This window comes from Lagopus leucura, unplaced genomic scaffold (genome assembly GCF_019238085.1).
Source record: "Lagopus leucura isolate 7727_CA_CO unplaced genomic scaffold, USGS_WTPT01 Super-Scaffold_100038, whole genome shotgun sequence".
In the NCBI taxonomy this organism is placed as follows: domain Eukaryota; kingdom Metazoa; phylum Chordata; class Aves; order Galliformes; family Phasianidae; genus Lagopus; species Lagopus leucura.
The window spans coordinates 4,724,168-4,743,909 of NW_024962287.1; the positions used below are offsets into that span (position 1 = coordinate 4,724,168).

The 19,742-nt window shown below is 42.1% G+C and overlaps 1 protein-coding gene across 1 annotated transcript in view; it reads left to right on the plus strand.

Annotated features, from left to right (window-relative positions):
- INTS9 (integrator complex subunit 9) overlaps positions 1-19,742 on the plus strand; it is a 69,038-nt gene that overhangs the window by 6,663 nt on the left and 42,633 nt on the right. Inside the window, exons 3-8 of the mRNA XM_042883508.1 lie at positions 1,319-1,379; positions 3,431-3,493; positions 6,566-6,705; positions 8,176-8,262; positions 13,000-13,120; positions 15,102-15,236. Of these exons, the coding sequence (XP_042739442.1) occupies positions 1,319-1,379; positions 3,431-3,493; positions 6,566-6,705; positions 8,176-8,262; positions 13,000-13,120; positions 15,102-15,236 (607 nt within the window). The remainder of the gene's footprint in view (positions 1-1,318; positions 1,380-3,430; positions 3,494-6,565; positions 6,706-8,175; positions 8,263-12,999; positions 13,121-15,101; positions 15,237-19,742) is intronic.

Below are 19,742 nucleotides of genomic sequence, written 5' to 3' on the forward strand. Positions count from 1 at the left end.
TTGGGAGTACACCTCCCAGTAGAGGAGACACCTCCTCTTTTATATCATTAGGCTTCTTCAAAATTGCTCTGTATCCTCAGAAGAGGGTCACGCTTCTCTGGTTTAGTTTCTCCTGCTGCTTCTTTATGACACCCTTCTGCTCTCACCTTCTGCCTTGACTCCTTGAATCTTTATTCCCCCTTTTTTCTTGTGCCTTACCGCAGTACCAGTTAGGATCAGTTCTTTTATACTGATCCTAGCTTAAACACAACATTCCTCTGAGCCATTGAGTCACTTCCTATTTTCAAGAACTTAAATTCAAAAGCCCTTATAGTGCATAAGCATTCTTCTCTTCAGAGTTCAGTACTAAACACTGACGTGTTTCACTGCAACCAGGTTGTCAAGTTCTGTATCTGAATCTGAGGTCTTTACAGACCTTGTTCCAGGCAGGTTTTAGTATCTCATTCTCTCAGCTTTTCTGGATTTCTGTGCAGGTACTTGAATCTGGGTCGGCAGTAGTTTCAGAGCTAAGTTATAGGCTCACACAAAAATCAGGTGTAACTGTGAAGCAAGGGTGCATGAAATGCTGAGGCAATTCGGACTGTAAGCTCAGGATTACACCGTTATCCTTGAAGTTACCTTATTAGCATTTAAAACAAAAAAATACTGAACAAACAAAAAAAGGTGGGGGGGCAGGGACTGCTGTTGCTGTCTGTTTCCAGACCTGCCAACGTAATGCGTGCAGTTACAGCAAAGTCTGCTTGCTCCTCTCCTTCCAACACAGCTGCAAGCTGTACAGATGTTGGTGTGGGTCTTCAGGGCATGAAAGCATGGTTTACAGGGCTATAAAATCACACCCTCTGTGTCCATCAGTGACTGAGGCCTCAGTGTCCATCTTTGCCTTGTATTGCTAGGGTGACTATTTGTCATCTTCTGCCCTGAAGCAGATTCAGTTTTACAGTGCTTTTGTGTTGTTTCAGACATAAAGTTTTCTGCTGCCTTAATCTTTCTTCCATTTACACAGCCATTTCACCTAAGGCAACTTAAATAGCACTGAGCCTTTTTGAAATTCTCATCGTAAAGGATTAAAATCAAACTCCCTGCATGTGTTGTCCTCTTTATTTTTTTTAATGTGTAAGTGTCATAATGATGATTTGTGAAAGTCATTTCAGTGAACACTTAAAACACTGTGAAACTGTCCATTTTATTGAGATTGTTAGTTCCCCGAAACTGAGAAGGTGTTTTTTTCCTGTCTGACAACAAACAGAAGATCTGTGCTCAATGAGTGACAATGAAAGTATTCATATTTCAATATATTTTTTTTTCTCTCCTTCTGCAGCCCCAGGCTGTCCAAACTTCCTGGATTAGTTTTGAAAGATGGAAGCACATTTCTGGACAAGGTACTGTACTGATAGTTAGAATTTTCTTGCCATGCAAAAAGTCACCAGACAGATCAGGGGCTTGCACTACAGGAGCAATATTATCATGCTGACTCATCGCCAAGGTTTCTGTGTGTGCTGTTACCAGCCATGATGTAGAGCAGAACATTCTCAAACAAAATGTTAGCTGCAACTCTGAGGCTTTCAGTCTTCAGAAGTAGCCTGCTTTTTTTAAAGTACCCTTTTAAAATGCAGAAATCATCAGTTTGCATGTTTTCCTGTTTCACTGAGCTACATAAATAACAGTACTTTAACTTGTAGAGTGTCTTTTAGTCAACAGCCTCGCTTTTATGACAGTAAAGCTCCATAACTAACTTGTAAATGAGGTTGTTATCATCCCCCTTTTTTAGACAGGAAAACTACAGGTGAATGGTTTGGCCATGGGAGGTCTCTCATGGAAGGTCACAGAGGAAGAGCTTTGGCTTCACCTGTGTTCTGCCATTGGACATAGAAGGGAGGATTTCATCTCCAGCCTCCTAATTCTAAGACACAGGATCGACTCAAATATGAGAGATGGTTTTTTCCTTTTTTTTTTTTTCCCCCCCTTCTTTTCATGGCAGTAGTTTTATAATGAGAATTTTTCTGGGCTTCAACCGAAACTAGGCACTGCTGCATCCAGCTGGATCTGCCATAGGGGAACAATGAACACAAAAATATGTCAGATGCTGGTAAAATAGGCAGGCGCTTTTCAAATGTGTGCAGCAATAGAGATTGGTAGAGAAAATACTGTTTTAATAGATTGTTCTCCAACTGCATGAACATTAAAGGAAAATGGTAATAATAGCCCCTTTTGTAGGGGACTTCTGGGCTGATCTGATTCCTGCAGGTGAGAAAGCTGAAGATCATAGATTTAAGACCTGAGTTTTCTTCTCATGGGAGACAAAAGAAACTATATAGGCAGTGCTTCTGTAAGTGAAACAGTATTAGCTCTCTTCAGAGCATATGCTGACTGAGAATCACAGTTATAGATGCTCTGTGGTGGGAATGGAGTTACCCACTTCAGATTTGCTTCTCCTAAACTCCATAGTCTCAGAGCCTTTGGGTTCTGTTCTGTCTGAAGAGCAAATAGGCTGTCAGTATATTTTGTAAGTGAGGTATTTACATTTCTTTGGTGCTCCTGCAGTGTGTGCTCTGGAGAATCAAACTTGCACAGTGTCAATGGAAAACATGTGTTTAAAAATTCAAAGGCAGCATCTCTTACCTTCACCTTGACCATCGTAACTGCTTGGAATGGTAAATACTTTGACCCATGCTGGAAAAAGGCAAGGGAAGGAGTCAAAGGAGGATGTTTTATCATGTCAGGTGGACGTTCTGTTATAGCACTCTCCGGATGACAGTTATAAAACTTACGTCCTGGAGAGGCATTGAAATTTGCTGCGATCTAGTTTTAATCATTTTGAACTCCCTTGAGATGAGGTTAGGAGACTTCTGCCACTAGATGTAATTGCTCATTCGTTATTAGTTGGCAGGTGCACTGTAATTATTAAGAATTGGATTCAATTTTTAATTCTCTCAGTCTGAAGCTGGCTTAGACCACTAGCAGTGGGACGAGCAGGAGAAGCATCAGTGAGACAAAGAACAGAAAGGAAGGTTGCCTACCCCATGAGGGAGGCTGGGATTAGAGTTGAGAATGTTTCTGTTTGCTCTTTTCCATGTATAATGCTGAAGAATGTCACTTTTCATTTGACAAAAGCTTCTCATGTCACCTCTGGAAAAAGACAAAATAGAGGACTAGAGATCCAATAGAGATAAAGAGAACAGAAGTGCCATGTGAAACCTGGATCCCTGGTAGGTGGTTCATCAAATGCCCTAAATAGGGATTCATCTTCCACAAAACCAATTGGAGAAGAATTGCTTACAAAGGATGATGTCTGGAAGGGGAACAAATACAGTGTAGGAAAGGGTTGGAAATTGCCTATGATAAAGAAAAGGTTTTGAAAGTGCAAAATTCACTGTACTAGAGTAACACTGTTGTATTTTTTGTCTTTTCTGTTGATGTGCTTTTCTCCCAGGAGCTGAAGGAGTGCTCTGGCCATGTGTTCGTGGATTCAGTGCCAGAGTTCTGCTTGCCAGAGGTGAGTTAATTCAAAGCCTTACTTAAAAACCAGTCAGTGTGGGAGAAATTGGCTTAATTATTGTTATTAGCAGATTCCTGCTAATTTGTTGTTACTCTGTAAATGATAATACTAAAACCCCTGTGGTCAAGTGAAGGTACCTCTATATTGAGCAGATCCACATCTCACAAAAGAATAAGAAAGGCTTAACTGTCCTTTGTCATTTGCCCTTTAAAGACAGTATAGCTGAGCCAGACTTGATTATGTCAGAAAACATGTGCTGGTCTGGATAAGGGCAGGGGATGAAGAGGAGGAAAGTCTCTAACCAGTGAGGCACGGCCTGCCTTCTGGAGCTCCCCTGAGGAGCCTGTGGTGAAGCTGCTGGGCTGCAGTCAGTCCTGCTGTTCTCCTTCAGCAAAAGTTTCACTGCATTTTGTGCTACTCATCAGTGCCACTTGGAGCAAAGAACTGTACCTTCGTATCCACGTAGACGTAGCTGTGCAAGCTGCTGCTGCTTTAGTTGGTTTGGCCAAGAATGTGTGCCATTTTACAAAAACAAAACAAAAAGGAAAGCAAGGCTATTGAAAGTGTTTGCATTAACTGGGTTTACCTCTCTGTAGGAGAGCTGAAAAAAAGAAAAAGGTGAGCAGAGAGTGGGGAGGATGAATGATTGTGAATAGTCTGAGAACAGTATCCTCTTTCCTCAGCTGTGTTCAGGCTGTGATAGCATCAGTTCTTCCATTTCATGTTGGGATTGCTTTTGGGCAGGGATTTTTTTTTTTTCTCCTTTCTGCCTGGTCTTGTTGATGAACTGCAAATCTGTTTTGGAAGATTGCTGTCAGCTTGCTGGGTTACTAGCAATGGTGTTTATGCCTGTTGACACCATGAAACCCACCTCAGAGCTCCTGACTCTTGTAATCTTGATTCTTGAAAGTAAGGTGGCAGCTCTGATGCTGGTTTTGGGGAACAGTATCAGCAGGTCTCTGTGCAATTGCTGTTTTTCCCCAGCAGGAAGAAACATAATTCACTCACCAAAACAACCCAAAATTATACACATGGGGGGGGGGGGGGTGGGTCCTGGAGAAGAACAGGGATCTAGAAAGCATCTGTGTGGCAGAAAGTGCCATTACGTTCCAGATCTTGGGAAGATAGAGTGCAGTTTGAATTCCCTTTGGAATTGAGGCCATACATAGGAATGATTCCCTGCTGGGATTTGAAGTGCTTCAGCTCACCTTTCTGATGACTTTATTTGGCTGGAAAATACCCCCATCTCCAAAATGGCTGTTGGGGAGCTGCAGTTCTATTATGCCAGTGCCATCACTGCATGTAACCATTTTCCAGCAGTCCTTGTAACAAGAAGATGGCAACCAGCTGCACATGTCAACATTTTAGGGGCTGTACAAATACCCCTCAAATGCTTCAGCTCCTCAGGTTCCCAGCAGGTGCCAAGTGCTTGAAGGGAAAACTAGGATAGTGACACACAGCACTCTTCTCTAGCTTTATGTGCTGCCTCGTCTGCAGGAGCATGGCCTGCAGGCACATCATAAAGTAGAAATGTTGCTGGTGCTTGGCAGCATAGGGTAAGAAGGAGCTTGTGTGAAAAAGGCTTTGTCCTCTTCTCGTTCCACACCGCTACTTTTGAAGGAAGTTGTCTGCAAAAGCAGTTAGTTTCAGAATCACACTATCACTTCCAGGAACACCATTGCCAAAGAAAGCCGAATTTTGAACGTAGTCCAGAAGCCACAAGGTGATAAGAGGCTGTCTCAGCAGCAGAGTACGCTTCCACATGTCAGAGTGCTGCCCTTTCTTTGCTTGGCAACCTTCTGATCTCTCTCACTTCACATTCAAGAAACATTTTTAAATCTCCTCGTAGGCACTTTTACTGAGATTGCTGTGAATCCCAGGGAAGATTCTACTTTGTTTTGGTTTTGACACCCTTTGCATCCTATTAGTAAATGCTTCTAGGGTGCTGAGATATGGGACACTTAAGCTTGGAAAATGGTAGTCTGTATCTTCTATCCCCCCATGGCTGCCTGGGCTGATTCAGCTCAGGCCTGGAGTGACTCCCCATTTGATTCTCTGTAATCTAGACACAGCTGAAAACCAAACCATGAAGGAGCAGCTTGGTAGGAGCAGGCATCAGCAGACTCTTTGATACCATGCAGTGTATTTTTGCCTGGCAAGCACTGTAAAATAAAAGGTGTCCTGTCATGAATTGGAGGATGGTGTTCACTTACTGTGCTTAGATTGGAGATTGTGCTCTAAAATCAGCTGTGATCATGGATTGAAACCTTGAATGCTTAGTTGTGAGTTAAGCAGCTTGTCACCAGAACACCATGTCAGCCCCCTGAAAAGACAAGTGACCTACTTTCCTGCCATTTTTATTCAAATTGCTGGACCAAGCCTTGTGATCAGATAATATGTGCTTGATGAGTGTTGAATTCCATTAGCTGCTCTATAATAACTGAGTTAGAGGTCATATATCTTGTAAATTTCTGGCTTGACACCATTTGTGTTATAGCATTACCAGTAAATATTTCTAATTAAAATTCCTTTAACAATGTGTGAAATCTTCTCCTTTCACTCTCTGAACTGCTGTCTTAACTGTCGCATCAAAACAAATTAGGCCCACCCATCTGTTTTGTAGTATCATCTGAGTGAGCTTAATCTCTAGCTGTAGAAAATGTGGATGATGAAGATGTCAAGCATTTAGTCTGGGAAAATATATATAAATCATTGTAAGCATATGAATAAATACACTGTACATTCATCTCTCTCCTGGGTTGCTGTACCACATGCAGCATAGAAAGTATGAGACCCACTGATAAGTTGTTAGTGAGGAAGTGGCAGTGGTTGGACAGCCATCATTCCTCAGTAAGGAGGTGCAGCCATCAGTTCTTTGGTAAGTGTAATCATGCTTCTCCTAGCAGCAGCCATTTTGTTACATGAAAGGCAAACGCAGGACCTGCTTTCCTTTTTAGATCAGAAAAGGGAGTAATTATAGAGAGACTTTTAATAAATCCAAGTTTTCCTGTCATTGCTTAAACTGTGTGAAAGCGTTACGTGTCGCTTATCTCTTTCCTCTGTTTTCAGACTGAGCTGCTTGACCTCTCCACGGTGGATGTAATCTTGATCTCAAACTATCACTGCATGATGGCATTGCCCTATATCACAGAGTACACAGGATTCACTGGAACGGTGTATGCCACTGAGCCCACTGTTCAAATTGGCAGGTAAAAAGCCCCTTGATATCCTCTGCTCCTCTTTCATCACTGCTAAGGGAAAGGTGTAAAGGATAATGTGGGTAAAGGAGCAGTGTCTAAAGTTCCAAAGAGGCTCTTAAGCAGTAGCTGAATACCAGCCAAGTCCTTAGTGCTGAAAATGTGTTAACTCAGTGTTTCCCAAACTCTGGAACTGCCTGTCATTTACAGCAGATGTTTTGTGTTGAGTCCAGGCAGATGTGGAATAGTAGATCTTGGGTGGACAGAGATACCTTGAGCAGCAGTTACCGTATAGCCTGCTTCAAACCTTCAGGAACCATGAATCAAAGATCTTTCTTGTCCTCTCTGCTCCCCTTAAACAAAAGAGAAGTCACCAATATCTTAATAAATGATGTTAAGATTACTGCCTTGTAGTTTTTCAGCATTTGAGATTCATACCAGTCTCCACTCCGTGGAAGGGAATTCAAGCAGGCTTCATTTCAAATGACAGTTGAGATTCTCTCATAAGCTCCTAACTCTAAAGAGAAGCAGAGAGAAAAGCAGCAGAAGTATGAGACAAGTAGAAAATCCAGGGTGTTCCAATGCTGTCAAAAAGTTAGCATTTGATTGTCTAATTTGGTAGTACTTTGGAAGAAAGTTTGTTGATCAAATAGGTCAATCCCAGCAAGTAAAGGCTGCAGCTTTCTTCCTGGACGTTGTAACTGCAGTTGTGCTGTGTGCATTTCTCATGCAGAGCACCTGCCATGTTCAATAGTTACAAATCAGATTAGACTGTGATTTCTGAACTTCTGCTGTAAGCACTTCAGGGCAGGAGCCTTTGTCTATTAACTTTCCACACCAGAATAATTCTCCCTTTGTTTAAAAACAAAAGCTAAAGGCTCTTGACAGAGAAAGGAATTACGTAAATATGAACTAGTAGTAGATCTCTGGGCTCTTGCTGGCCCATAGCTGAGGATAACAAGCATAGGCTTGTTGGAGGGTAGACTCTGGTATGGTTCTCACCATCCCAAGTAAATCAGGATACTGTTCTGCAGTTAAATCTGCCATTTCCTGCCTTCAAAGGAAAGCGTGCGTACAACTGCAAATGCTGCTTAGTTTTGGGCACTGAAATCCATATTAACAGTTTGTAATGACTGATGTTTTTCTGTGTCAAATACTGAACTGTGCATTTGTAGATGAGGAGGGTTCCCTCTGACGATGTGCTTGACTTCTCAAAGTGGTGAACAGACAGACATCAGCTGATATGTTTTCTTAATATATTTTGTCTCATTCCCTGTGGCAAGCAGGCAGTAATGTAGAAGTCATCTTGTATAGCAAGAGATTTGAGAGTTCCTCTTGCCCTTCTCCCTTCCCAATAACCCCTAACCCAGTAGGCCAGATCCTTTTACTGTTGTAATCAGTCAGATAGAATTGGACTAGCTGAAATTTGGTGATGTCTTACCTGAAAGGCTGCAGTTCCAATAACTTCATTACCGTTTTCAGACTTCTCATGGAAGAACTGGTGAATTCCATTGAACGTGTGCCAAAGGCTCAGTCTGCCTCCATGTGGAAGAACAAGGAGGTACAGAGGTAAGAAACAAGCCATCTGGGAAGGGTGATTGTCCTAAAACACTAAAACTCTAACCAAACTTTAGCATTAAGTGTAAAGATTGGTCAGCTGCCACCATTTGAGGCTTGATTTGCTGATGCCACTAAGCAGCAAGAACAATTAGGTGGTGTACAGGAACTCCACAAGCTTGATTCTTGGTAGAAGACTTGGTAAGGCACATGCCTCCCTTATCTCCCATCACGTATGATGGTAGATAAAAATGGAGGATTTTTGTGTTAGCAGCATAAGAAGTTGATGAAATTAGCAAGCTGTTTAAACTTATTAATGTTGTTGGAGTGGTTTTAATTTAAAATGATATTTGTGCTCGTGTTTGCCAAAATGCTAAGAAAGTAGACAAGGAACTGTTGGAAGTGACTGGGAGCAAAGCGCAGTGCAGTGCCATCTTTCCTCCCAGGTTGCAGCCTCTTTCACACTTGAACAACAAAAAGATTTTGGTTTTTTTCCCACTGTTCTAGAGTTCAGAAACAAATTGAAGAAACAGATTGGAAACTCGAGCCCTGTTACTCCATCTATATAAAAAAACAGTATGCTCAAAATTGAGACTTGAGGTATTCAAAATTCTACCTCCAGAATTTTGGGAGTGTCTGTTATCCGAAAGTTTTCCTAATAGTTTACTAATAGCAGCCAATGCTTTCTTTGGAAGTGAAGATAACTTTAGGTGCACAACATGTTCTACAGAGGAATAGTTTTGTTGCTAGCACGTCTTAAATACAGATTTGGTTAAAGAAAGTTATTTTTAAACACTGCTTTGTGCATTTTAAATGATCTCTCATTTTCTATTCTTAATTCTTAATGCGGTGTGATTTAAGAGTTTCCTAAAAATGAATTATTTCCCAAGCTGTAAAAGTAGCATTTCAATATCACAAAGCAAGGAAATTAAAAATCCAAATTAACATATGCTTGGCTGTATAGTACACTCCCCTGCTGAGCATAGGAGCAGTCTTATCTCAGCAGAGTAACTCACATTTCTGAAGGAGGCAAACAAAACAGCGGTGTAAAACAAAACCAAAGATAAGGTTGACAAGGATTTTGTCCTGCTTGAGGTACACTCTTGTTAAAGTGGTGTCTTTTAATTCTGAAGTCTGCTGGCCTGAGTAGAATGACTCCTGAGGCTCACAGTTGTGTGATGAGAGAGGGCTGGAGCCATTATTCTCGTCACACCAGTGCCTGTGTTTTGTATGCATGGTTTAAAGGAGGATCATATATCTTAGAGCTCATTTCATGTCACTTTCCTGGTGGTTGTATTTTAGAAAAAGTGCTGGCTAGCACTTTACACACTGTTGACTATTCCAGAAGTGCACTTGGAGATGTGATCTTTGTTCTGATTCAGCTGCCACAGGAAAAGTAATTTTTTTTTGTCTCCCGTTGCTCAGGAAGTGCCCTAACATCCACAGTTCCTCCTTTCTGCTGTCAAGTAGCTGTTACAATGAGGTAGCAGTGGAGGTGGGAGAGAAGTCCAAGAGCCCACCCCTTGGAGAGACTGGACCACCTCTTCTTTGCCACTTACAGGATCTCTGCTGACCCCATAGCACTGCCACAGCACGATGTCTTGCAGGGAACCTCAATCAGACATCAGGTTCCCCAACTTTTAGAGATAAAATATACACTTCTTCCAAATACAAGCCAGAGGCAGAGCAAAGAAATGATATAAGGAAGATCACCAAGTGTAACTGGCAGCCCTGCAGCTGTTAAAAATCTTCCTATTCTAAACTCAGCCTTGAGGCTGGTAGGAGCCAGTGGTTTCTGTGAGCTAAAACAAGATAGATCTAAATTCTCTTTCCAATTGAGCCTGCCTGTACTATGTTTCCCTTCTTCACCTCCCTGTGCCTCTGTTAAATGGAACTCCTACCCACCATAATGGCTAACGGGCTTAATTAATGTTTGCAAGATGTTTTGAGATTCCTGATCGTGAGTGTTGTGCAAGCATGAATAGAACTGATTATTATAGCATGTGAGCAAACATCCACAGATCCACAAAATAATACCTGGCTAATTGTACATGCAGGGTTAGACTGACATCCATTATTTAAGAAAATGTGATCCTTGTTGTTTTGTTTTGTTTTGTTTTTTTAAACAAAACAACAACAACTCTTGGCTGTTGCTTGAAGGGAGTACTTATGACTTCCGAGTCTAACTAATTTTTCAGGCTGATCAATCAAACTGCTTTACAGTTCAGCTAGTTCTACTCTGAACAATTAGAATAAAACACAGAGTATTATCATCTTCATTAGATTAAGCATTGAAGCATTTTAAATGCAAATGCTGTGTAAAATATAATAAATTCATTATTGCAACTTACATTTTGCCATTATCTGATCCAGTCCAAACTAATTGCCCAGCCAGTTCTATTGCCGTTGGTTTTTGTTTGAAATGAGCAGCCTGGTGGAAGCTCTCTACACGCTCAGGCAAGTTATTTGTCCTGCTGATTAGGATTCAAGGGGCTAAGCAGGAAGTTTGCCTTATGAAAGACATTTTGGTGACTAGTTACTACTTCTCTTACATCTTTCTAAAAGTATCTGAAACAGAGTATTCCTGAAAGAGGGTAGCAGACCACAGGGGCGCTCTTCTGATCTGTGCAGGTGCCCAGTTAAGAATACAAGGCCCTGAGCTACTTAGGCATGATTTTTTTTTTATACCAAGGACCAGGTCATGCTGCTTCACAGTACCTCCATGTTCATGGCTGTAGGTTGTCTGTTCCTGGATCTACCCATGTACATCTGGTTGTTACAAGGTGATCTGAACAGGATGTTACTGCAGTGCATGGTGGAAGGAAGGGATGCCATTCAGAGGGACCTCAGCAGGCTGGAAAGGTGGGCCTGGATGAACCTGATGAGGTTCAACACAGCAAAGTGCAGAGTTTTGCACTTGGGCTGGAGGAATCCCACGTATCCATACAGACTGGAAGGAGCGGTCCTTGAGAGCAGCTCTGTGGAGAAGGAGCTGGGGGTCCTGATGGATGAAAAGCTTAACATGAGCCACCAATGTGCTCTTGCAGCTCGGAAAGCAAATGGTGTCCTGGGCTCCATCAGCAGAAGGGTGGCCAGCAGGGACAGGAGGTGATTGTCCCCCTCTAATCTGCTCTTGTGAGGCCCCATCTGGAGCACTGCGTCCAGGTCTGGAGATTCCTGATCCTTGAGATTCCTCCCAACCCTGGCCATTCCATGATTCTGTAGTGTTAATAACTTCACTCACAGCTTTAAAATATACTCCAGGAATGGGTACAGATTTTAGAAATGAGGTGACAGGTTGAATGCAAGCAGGGGCACATCTGAGGAACCAGGAAAGAATGAAACAGCTTGGAGACTGGTCCCACTGGTCTCTGTTAGGAGTCAGAGCATATTTACAATGGAGCCACAGAGTCAAGGCTAATAGGAACTTGCTTCTATCAGCAAGGACAATTCCCCACTTTTCTCCATTACCTGGAGATACATTCTCCCCTTCCCAGAAGAGAAGCTCCTGAAAGCATCCAGCACTAAATGCTTCTTATGGTAGGTTAAAGGCTTTTACAGGCAATTTGCTTCAGTGCAGTGGTGGACAACTATCCACGTTGTTTGGCCTTCTGTTGCTTATGACTTCCCAAAAAAGACCTTGAATGCTTTGTTTGTTTCCTTAAGCGCAGCATGCTTTCAGCCAGCAAGTGCTGGAATTACACTTATCACACTAGACCTATACAGCAGGCTTGGCAAGAGCTGGTCTTAATCCTTTCTTCACTATCTTAAATTATGGAGGAGTTCAGTGACCTGGTAGATATAACAATAAATTAAATTCTTTTAAACAAATTGATCAAAGAAACTTCACCAATTTCCATAAATCTTTGGAAATTGGTTTGAATTAGCCTTTGATTTAGCATTGGTTTAATATACAAAAAAAAAGATTCCTATTCTTCTTATGCATTTGGCAGCTGTGCTGCTTCCTGCCTCAGTTCATGTTGCTAAGGAAGATTTATTTCCCAGAAGTTAGCCATCTCTCTTACAGCCCGTGACATTTCAGTTCACTTCTTCCCTTGACAATGCTGTCCAGCTAACTTGCAGTGTCTGTGAATAGCAGGATGGATGGATTTTTTTTTTTCTTTGGTGTAAAACATCTTGAATACTTCCGTGTGGGGGATCTCAAAGTGCTCTGCAGTGTCAGCTGATGTATTGTTGCCAGTACGCTCTGAGGGTGAGCAGGGTATCTGAGTTGAAGGCAAAGAATCTGAAGTGCAGGGACACGTGTTCCTACAGGACAGTGGTGTCAAAACTGAGAGCAGAGCCAGTGTTGGTTCATGTTCTGGTGCTGGTATTTGAATCACAAGTTTGGAGCTTACTTTTGATTTTCAAATTCTTAGTTTTAGAACTGGGTTATGCAGAGTAGACACTGATGGAAGTCATCTCTACCAATTCTAGTAGTGCATTTCATGTTGACATCCTTCATTGGTGGCAAAAACAACACTGGAGTTGTTATAACACCTTCACCACGGCTACTTTGAAGAAGGCTGGATAGGATCAATAATAAGAAAGCTGAAGGTGAGATAAAATGGACAGCATGATTCTACCTCTCAACATGCAGGAAGTCTTGCTCCTCCCTTTGAAGCACTGCACACATTTGAAAGAAAAAGGAGGAAGGAAAAAGAGAAAATTGAATCTGTAAGGATATGGATGTGAATAGTGATCCATCAGGAAGTTGTGAAAATGCCCAGACCCTTTTGACCTTTGCAGATTGCTACCAGCCCCTCTGAAAGATGCAGTGGAGGTGTCAATGTGGAGGAAGTGCTACACCATGCCCGAAGTGAATGCTGCTCTCAGTAAGATCCAGCTGGTGGGATATTCCCAGAAAATTGTGAGTATCAGCAGAGCTTTCCTCAGGTCAATATTAACAGCTTCTTGCTTTCCAGCTTTCTCCCTGCAAAAGCCTGAGAAATGCCCTTCTTTTCCTATTTTTCTTGTAGATCCTGTTAAAGATCTAGTTACTCTGACCTGAGAAAGTAAGGCAAGATTGTATATTATTGAAATGCACCCTGGTCTGTCTCCCAGGAAGGGTTGTTGTTTGTTGAAAATTAAGAGTATCCATTTGTCTCTCCTGTTCCTCGAGGGAGGCCAATTTTAAGGCATACCTGTGAATTTAGAATTGATGTCTGGCCCACTGAGAGCTTGGAGGATGTACCAAATGAATGTATCCTCTCTGTCTGTAAGCCACATCCCCTTCTGAGTTACTGTATCTCACTTCTGGGAATCTTTTTGAGTGCTTTAGCCTCTGCTTTCTTTTACAGAGCAAATTAGGGATTGTAAACAAAACCTAATGGCTCAACCTGAACTTCAAACACTCCTTTCCCAAGGTTCTCAGCTAAGGTTTGTTGTATCTGATGCTGTTAACTGTAATCCAGTGTAGTTTGTAGAATGAATTGGGCCAACAGTTCAGTAGTCTGCAGTTCACTCTTACGGGCAGCGTGTGCACCGTGATGCCTGCTATTGTTGCACACCAACATGAGGTAAAAAAGTGGATTATAGCAAATTGTATACCCAGATTTTTTGTTTGCTCCTTTTTTCTTTACCGAAGGGCCACTGAAGTTCAGAAACTCTTTGCATGTAAGACAGTTTGAAGCAATAACCAGTTCAGCTAGGAGCTAAATTGGATGGGTTTGTGTGGTGCTGCATTACAGCTGGTGAGAAAAGACCTTGAGCCATCACTAACCTGGGTGCTGATGTAAATAACAGCTGCATTTTTGTCTAGCCACCAGACAGGTTGAGTGTACTTGGAATTCCTCAGTGTTAATGGGTAATTACTCTTCACTTTTGACTGTCCTCACAGTGTGAATGAATCTCACCAAGTTTTAGATCTGTACCTCTCAGCCAATCATTCTTTTCTAGTTCCTGGGACAGGCGGAAGAAACGTTCCTAAAGCATCTTTTATCTCTTCCCAAAGATGTTTAAAACAGCAAAAGCCTAATTAGTCAGCTAACCCCAAATGTGGCAACAGCAAGAATGGTTTGTTGTCCATTACAAAGTCAGAGGAATGGAGACCTTGTTTTGAGAGGCCAAATACGTATTGGGATACTAGAAAAATCATTAGTATTGCATGAGTGCTTGTTCTATTATTCAGTAACCAGAAAGTACAACACATCAGTGAGCAATACATGGAGGCTTATTTTCCTTTCTCCATACAATTCTAACACATTGCTGTGTACGGAAAGCAATAAACTTTCTAGTAACACCTGGAAATGAGACAATTGACAGGTTGCTTGTGCTGAAGCTGAAATTTGGACTGAGTTTGAAGGGAGTTCTTAAATCACCAGTAGATAGCATTTAAAAAAAAAAAAAGTGATTGGTAAAATTGTAAAGTGACTTTGTCTTTAAATATACACTTCATACAGCAAAATCTGTGAGTCAAACAGACTTTTATATCAGTACATAACAAGTTATGATGCCCTTCCTTCTCTCCTGCTGGTCTGTATTGATAAAATTAGCCCAAGGGAGTATAAAGTTTTCAAAGATCTAAAGCTCCTACAAAGTTCCTCAGTACATCAAAGCCAGATGGACCACAATTAGTTCCTCCAGTGAGAATTATGTTGCAGTGTGAACTCAGTTACTGGAGAATTAGCATGGAAGAGAGACCTGATGAAGGCTACCTCAGGAGAAGTTTTTCTCAGAGCTTGTGTTCTGTTAGACCTGGGGAAATTAAAACAGCAGACATAAGACAAATAGCAGCTTCATAAAGGCCTTGAAAGCAGAACTAGTTTGAGTTGTTATCACTGATGATAAAATAACCTGTTCTCATTTCTCTCGGGCTCTCTCAAGTTAATTTCTCTCCCTGTGTGTTTCAGGAGTTGTTTGGTGCTGTGCAGGTCACCCCTCTCAGCTCAGGCTACGCGCTTGGAAGTTCCAATTGGATTATCCAGTCGCACTATGAAAAGGTTTCCTATGTTTCAGGATCTTCTCTGCTTACAACACATCCTCAGGTACAACCACTTTAGAAACCAACCAACATAGAAAAACAAACAGAAGGGCTCACTCTGCTGAGATCAGGCATAGTGTGGAAACTGTACAGATGTACCTCTGTTAATAATTGGCTGTACTTTGGTCGTTAGGAAGACATACCACCCAGGTAAGGAGGCATTTAGTAGAGAAGGACAGCTAAAATTCTTTATTTTTGATTTGGTGCTAACCTACTTTCCGCTATGAAATTCTCCATCACCTTAAGTAGGAAAATTCCAGCAGAGTTAAACAACAGACCATTAGTGACTCTCAGTAAAATATGGATTATTTTTTTTTTTTAGGAGTCTTTACAGACAGTTCGCAGACTGCTTCTATATCACTTCTGAAACATCCTTCCTTGGGAGAAATGATAGCTTACTGGCTGCCAACATTTCCACCCTGCTCTGCTGAGGGCAAAGTCTTTATAGTGCTGTAGATGTAATTTCCAGTAAATTAATTCTCTCTAGATCCATAAATTCTTCGTGCAAAGAATAGCTTGAAGTTTGCAGTACTGCATGCTTCAGAAGTTGTCAAAATAGTTGAAAGCAATATTAGCATGAGGTATTTAAAAATAATTTAGGAAATGTGTCAGGTTCATGATCAGTAAGTAATTTCCCCCAAGGTGAGTATCTTCTAAAGAGTGTTGCTTCTGAGCACCCTTCCTTTAAAAGCTTGAGCTCAAGAATTGAACAACTACAATACATAGTGTGTCTGTACTTACCTGCGCACAGTACATCAGGGTCTCTCTTTTTTCATCATCTGCCTCATCCTGGCCTGGACAATGTTCTTTTGAGACCTTCTGCTGAAGGAACACGAGTAATATTTAACAAAGCATGCATGTAAAACTTCTGTGAGGAGAAACTTTGATCTATGAGGGCCAACCAGGGATCAGGCTTAGCTAGCATGGGCTCATGAAGGGCAAGTCTTGCTTGACCAATCTCATCTCCTATGATTGGGTGCCCCACCTGGCAGATGAGGGAAAGGCTGTTGATGTTGTCTTCCTAGACTTCAGCAAAGCCTTTGACACTGTCTCCCATAGTGCTGGAGAAAGAGCAGCTCATGGCTTGGGCAGGTACACTCTTTGCTGGGTAAAGAACTGCAGGGACAGGCCCAGAAAGTGGTGGTGAATGGAGTCAAATCCAGTTGGTGGCTGGTCACAAGTGGTGCTCCCCAGGGTTTGGTATTGAGGCCTGTGTTGTTCAATGTATTTGATGATGACTTGGATGAGGGCATTGAGTAAATTTTCAGATGAGGAGGTTGGGAAGAAGTGTCAATGTGCATGGGGGTAGGAAGGCCCTACAGAGGGATCTGGAAGGGCTGGATAGCTGCATGGAGGATTGAAGTTGAACAAGACCAAGTGCTGGGACGTGCGCTTTGACTACAACAACTCCAGGCACCACTACAGGCTACAGGAGTGTGGTTTAGTGGGAAATATTGGTGATAGGTGGATGGTTGGACTGGGTGATCTTAGAGGTCTTTTCCAACCTTGGTGATTCTGTGATTCCGTGGTTCTATAGGAAGTGGTTTGGACTGCACTGTTCATTCTATGTTCTATTCTATACCAACACTATTTCTTAGACCAAATGGTGGATGAGATCCTCATTTTATGTTTTTAGCATACAGTCCATTGCACTTTGCATTATTTTTTCCCTAACTCGTAATTTGAAGGAGTAGCCTATGAAGTAATTGAGAATGCGTTCAGATTGTCCTTTTCTTGTTATTCACCACATCACAAATATTGCAAGGAATCAGATCACTTTTGTACCCAGAAAGGGTACTGTTGGTCAATGGCTCGATGCCCAGATGGAGATCAGTGACAAGTGATGTCCCTCAGGGGTCAGTACTGGGACAGGTGCTCTTTAACATCTTCATCAATGACATTGACAGCCACACCAAGTGCACTCTCAGCGAGTTTGCAGGTGACACAAAGCTGAGTGATGTGGTGGACATCTCAAGGGACGGGATGTGCCATTCAGACATGCCTAGACTAGCTGAGCAGTGGGCCCAGGTGGACCTCATGAGGCTCAATAAATCCAAGTGAAAGGTCTTGCAACTGAGTCTTGGCAACCCATGCATCAGTACAACGTGGAGGTTGTAAGGACAGAGCACAGCACTGCCGAAAAGGACCTGGGTGTACAGGTGGATGGCAGCTGAATGTGAGCCAGCACTGTGCCCTCGCATCCCAGAAAGCCAACTGTATCCTGGGCTGCATCGAGAGCAGTGTGGCCAGCAGGGTGAGGGAGAGGGATCATGTCTCTTTACCCTGCACTGGTGAGATCTCACCTGGAGTACTGCATCCAAATGTGGAGTCCTCACTACATGGATGTGTTGGAGCACGTCCAGAGGGGGGCCACAAAAATGATCCCAGGAATGGAAGGCCTCTCGTATTAGAACAGGCTGAAAGAGCAGAGGCTGTGCAGCTTGGAGAAAAGAAGGCTGCAGGGAGACAGAGCAGCCTTTCAGTAGCTAAAGGGAGCCTTTAAGAAAAGAGGAGAGCAGACTTTTTGGCAGGACCTATTGTCATAGGACGAGGAGAAAGAGTTTTGAATTAAAAGAGAGAAGATTTATTCCTCTCTTCCTTCCAATTTAATTTCTTTACAGTAAGAGTGGTGGGGCACTGGCACAGATTGCACAGAGAGGTGGTGGGTGCCCTGTCCTTGGAAACACTCATGGTCAGGCTGGATGGGGTTCTGAGCAATCTGATCTAGCAGATTTCCCTATTAATTGCAGGACAGTTGTGCTAGATAACCTTGAAACATTCCTTCCAACTCAAACTATTCTGTGATTCTATGATCACTTGCATTTCAGGTATCATTGTTACGTATGTTCTTCCAGATGGCTGTTGAAGACAGCAGATAGATTTTGACCTAATATTAATCCTCATATACACCACTATGAGCACCTAGAACATGATAATTCTATAATGGCTAGTAGTTTTTGAGACCTGCCAACCAGCTATTCATCTGTTTGACACATTTGTCAGACAATATATAGTAATAACAATATCTTTGTTGGCACAAAGCCTAAATCTTGTTCAATAATCCAACAGTTTTTCATCAAAATGAAAAGTTGTTTTTCTGACCTCTATAGAATCATGGTGAGCAGTCAGTGAAACTCCAGTGTATGAATGCAGTCACTGCATTTTGTTGTCAGTTTTTTTTTTTTTTAAAGACACCCTGTTAATCAACATGCTTATGTAAAAACATATCCTGGCTTTTGGAGTCACATTGAAGTCTTTGCACGTTTCCAGTCATTTGGAACTCCCTTCATAGTTATTAAAAAACAGGGTAATGCGACCAGGCTTTCATCAGTGATTTGTTTAGGATGAGAGGACACAGCTTATTTGGGCATATTAATGGGACAAAGCTGCTTCCTCTTTACACCTTCTCTATTATACGCAGTAGTAGCCTTGGAAGCATTTCCTTCTCTCAGTATGCAGATGAGGATAATCTCACTTGAAGGAAACACTGGACCCCACCATCCTTCCCTTGTGTCCTCCCTGCTGCCAGCACTGGGATTTAAGAGCTGTCATGTAGGAGTTAGCAGCACAAGTAGGAATTAGACGCCATGGGGAGGGAACAGGATTGCTTTTTTGGTATAAATGACAGCTTAGAGTTTTCTTGAAGTTTTAAGTTACATATAGATTATATCTGTAATCTACAGAGTTATGTTACGCCTGAGAGTTAGCTCTGACACCATTAATTGTTCCCTTTACTTCTGTGTTCTGGCAAATGGTCTCTATTGGAAGTGTTGCCTCACCGTCTGCTGAGTCTAGAATTGACACCATTGCCTGCTGGCACCAAAGTGGAGAACTGGAGTTGACAGCACAGGTTCAGACGTGTCACTAAAAGCCTTTTAAGGCGTATTCTTTACATTAACCCACAAAAATCGATGCAAGCCCTTTCAGTGCAATAGCAGCTGGAATTATGTGTATCTAATACGGCATAATCGTTATGTACATTATCACAAGCAGATTCAATATTATTTTTTATTGCATTATTGGCATTTCATTTTTGTGGACACGCTATGGAGTGTCAAAGATTGTGATAAATCTAATGTAGTTGGTCTGGTCCAGCAAGGTGGTGCACAGTGTAAACTTCTATTGAAATTGGTATGAAACTCCCCTGCATGTTCATGGGAGCAAGATCTTAACTAATTAAGAATGGTGTTGAGGGACAGTGAGCAAGGCAACTAACTGTGCAGTGATCTTCGGAGTTCAGCAGAGGAGAGATCTTTGTCAGTCTCTTCTGGTAGAAGGATAGAAATCTTTCCTGGTGGGTGAGAACAGAGAGAGTCCATCAAGAATAAGTAACCATATAATACCATGCAGGTGGCTGCAGTTGCCTTCCTTTGTTTGAGTGGTAGCTGAGGGAGATGTATCCCAGCCCAGAGTGAGGCTAAAATTTAACTTCTCCTCATAGCCATACTTTGCCTGCAAGTGGTTTTTGTCTCTTCAGGATTGAATTATGCTGAATGTTGAGTATCAAGAA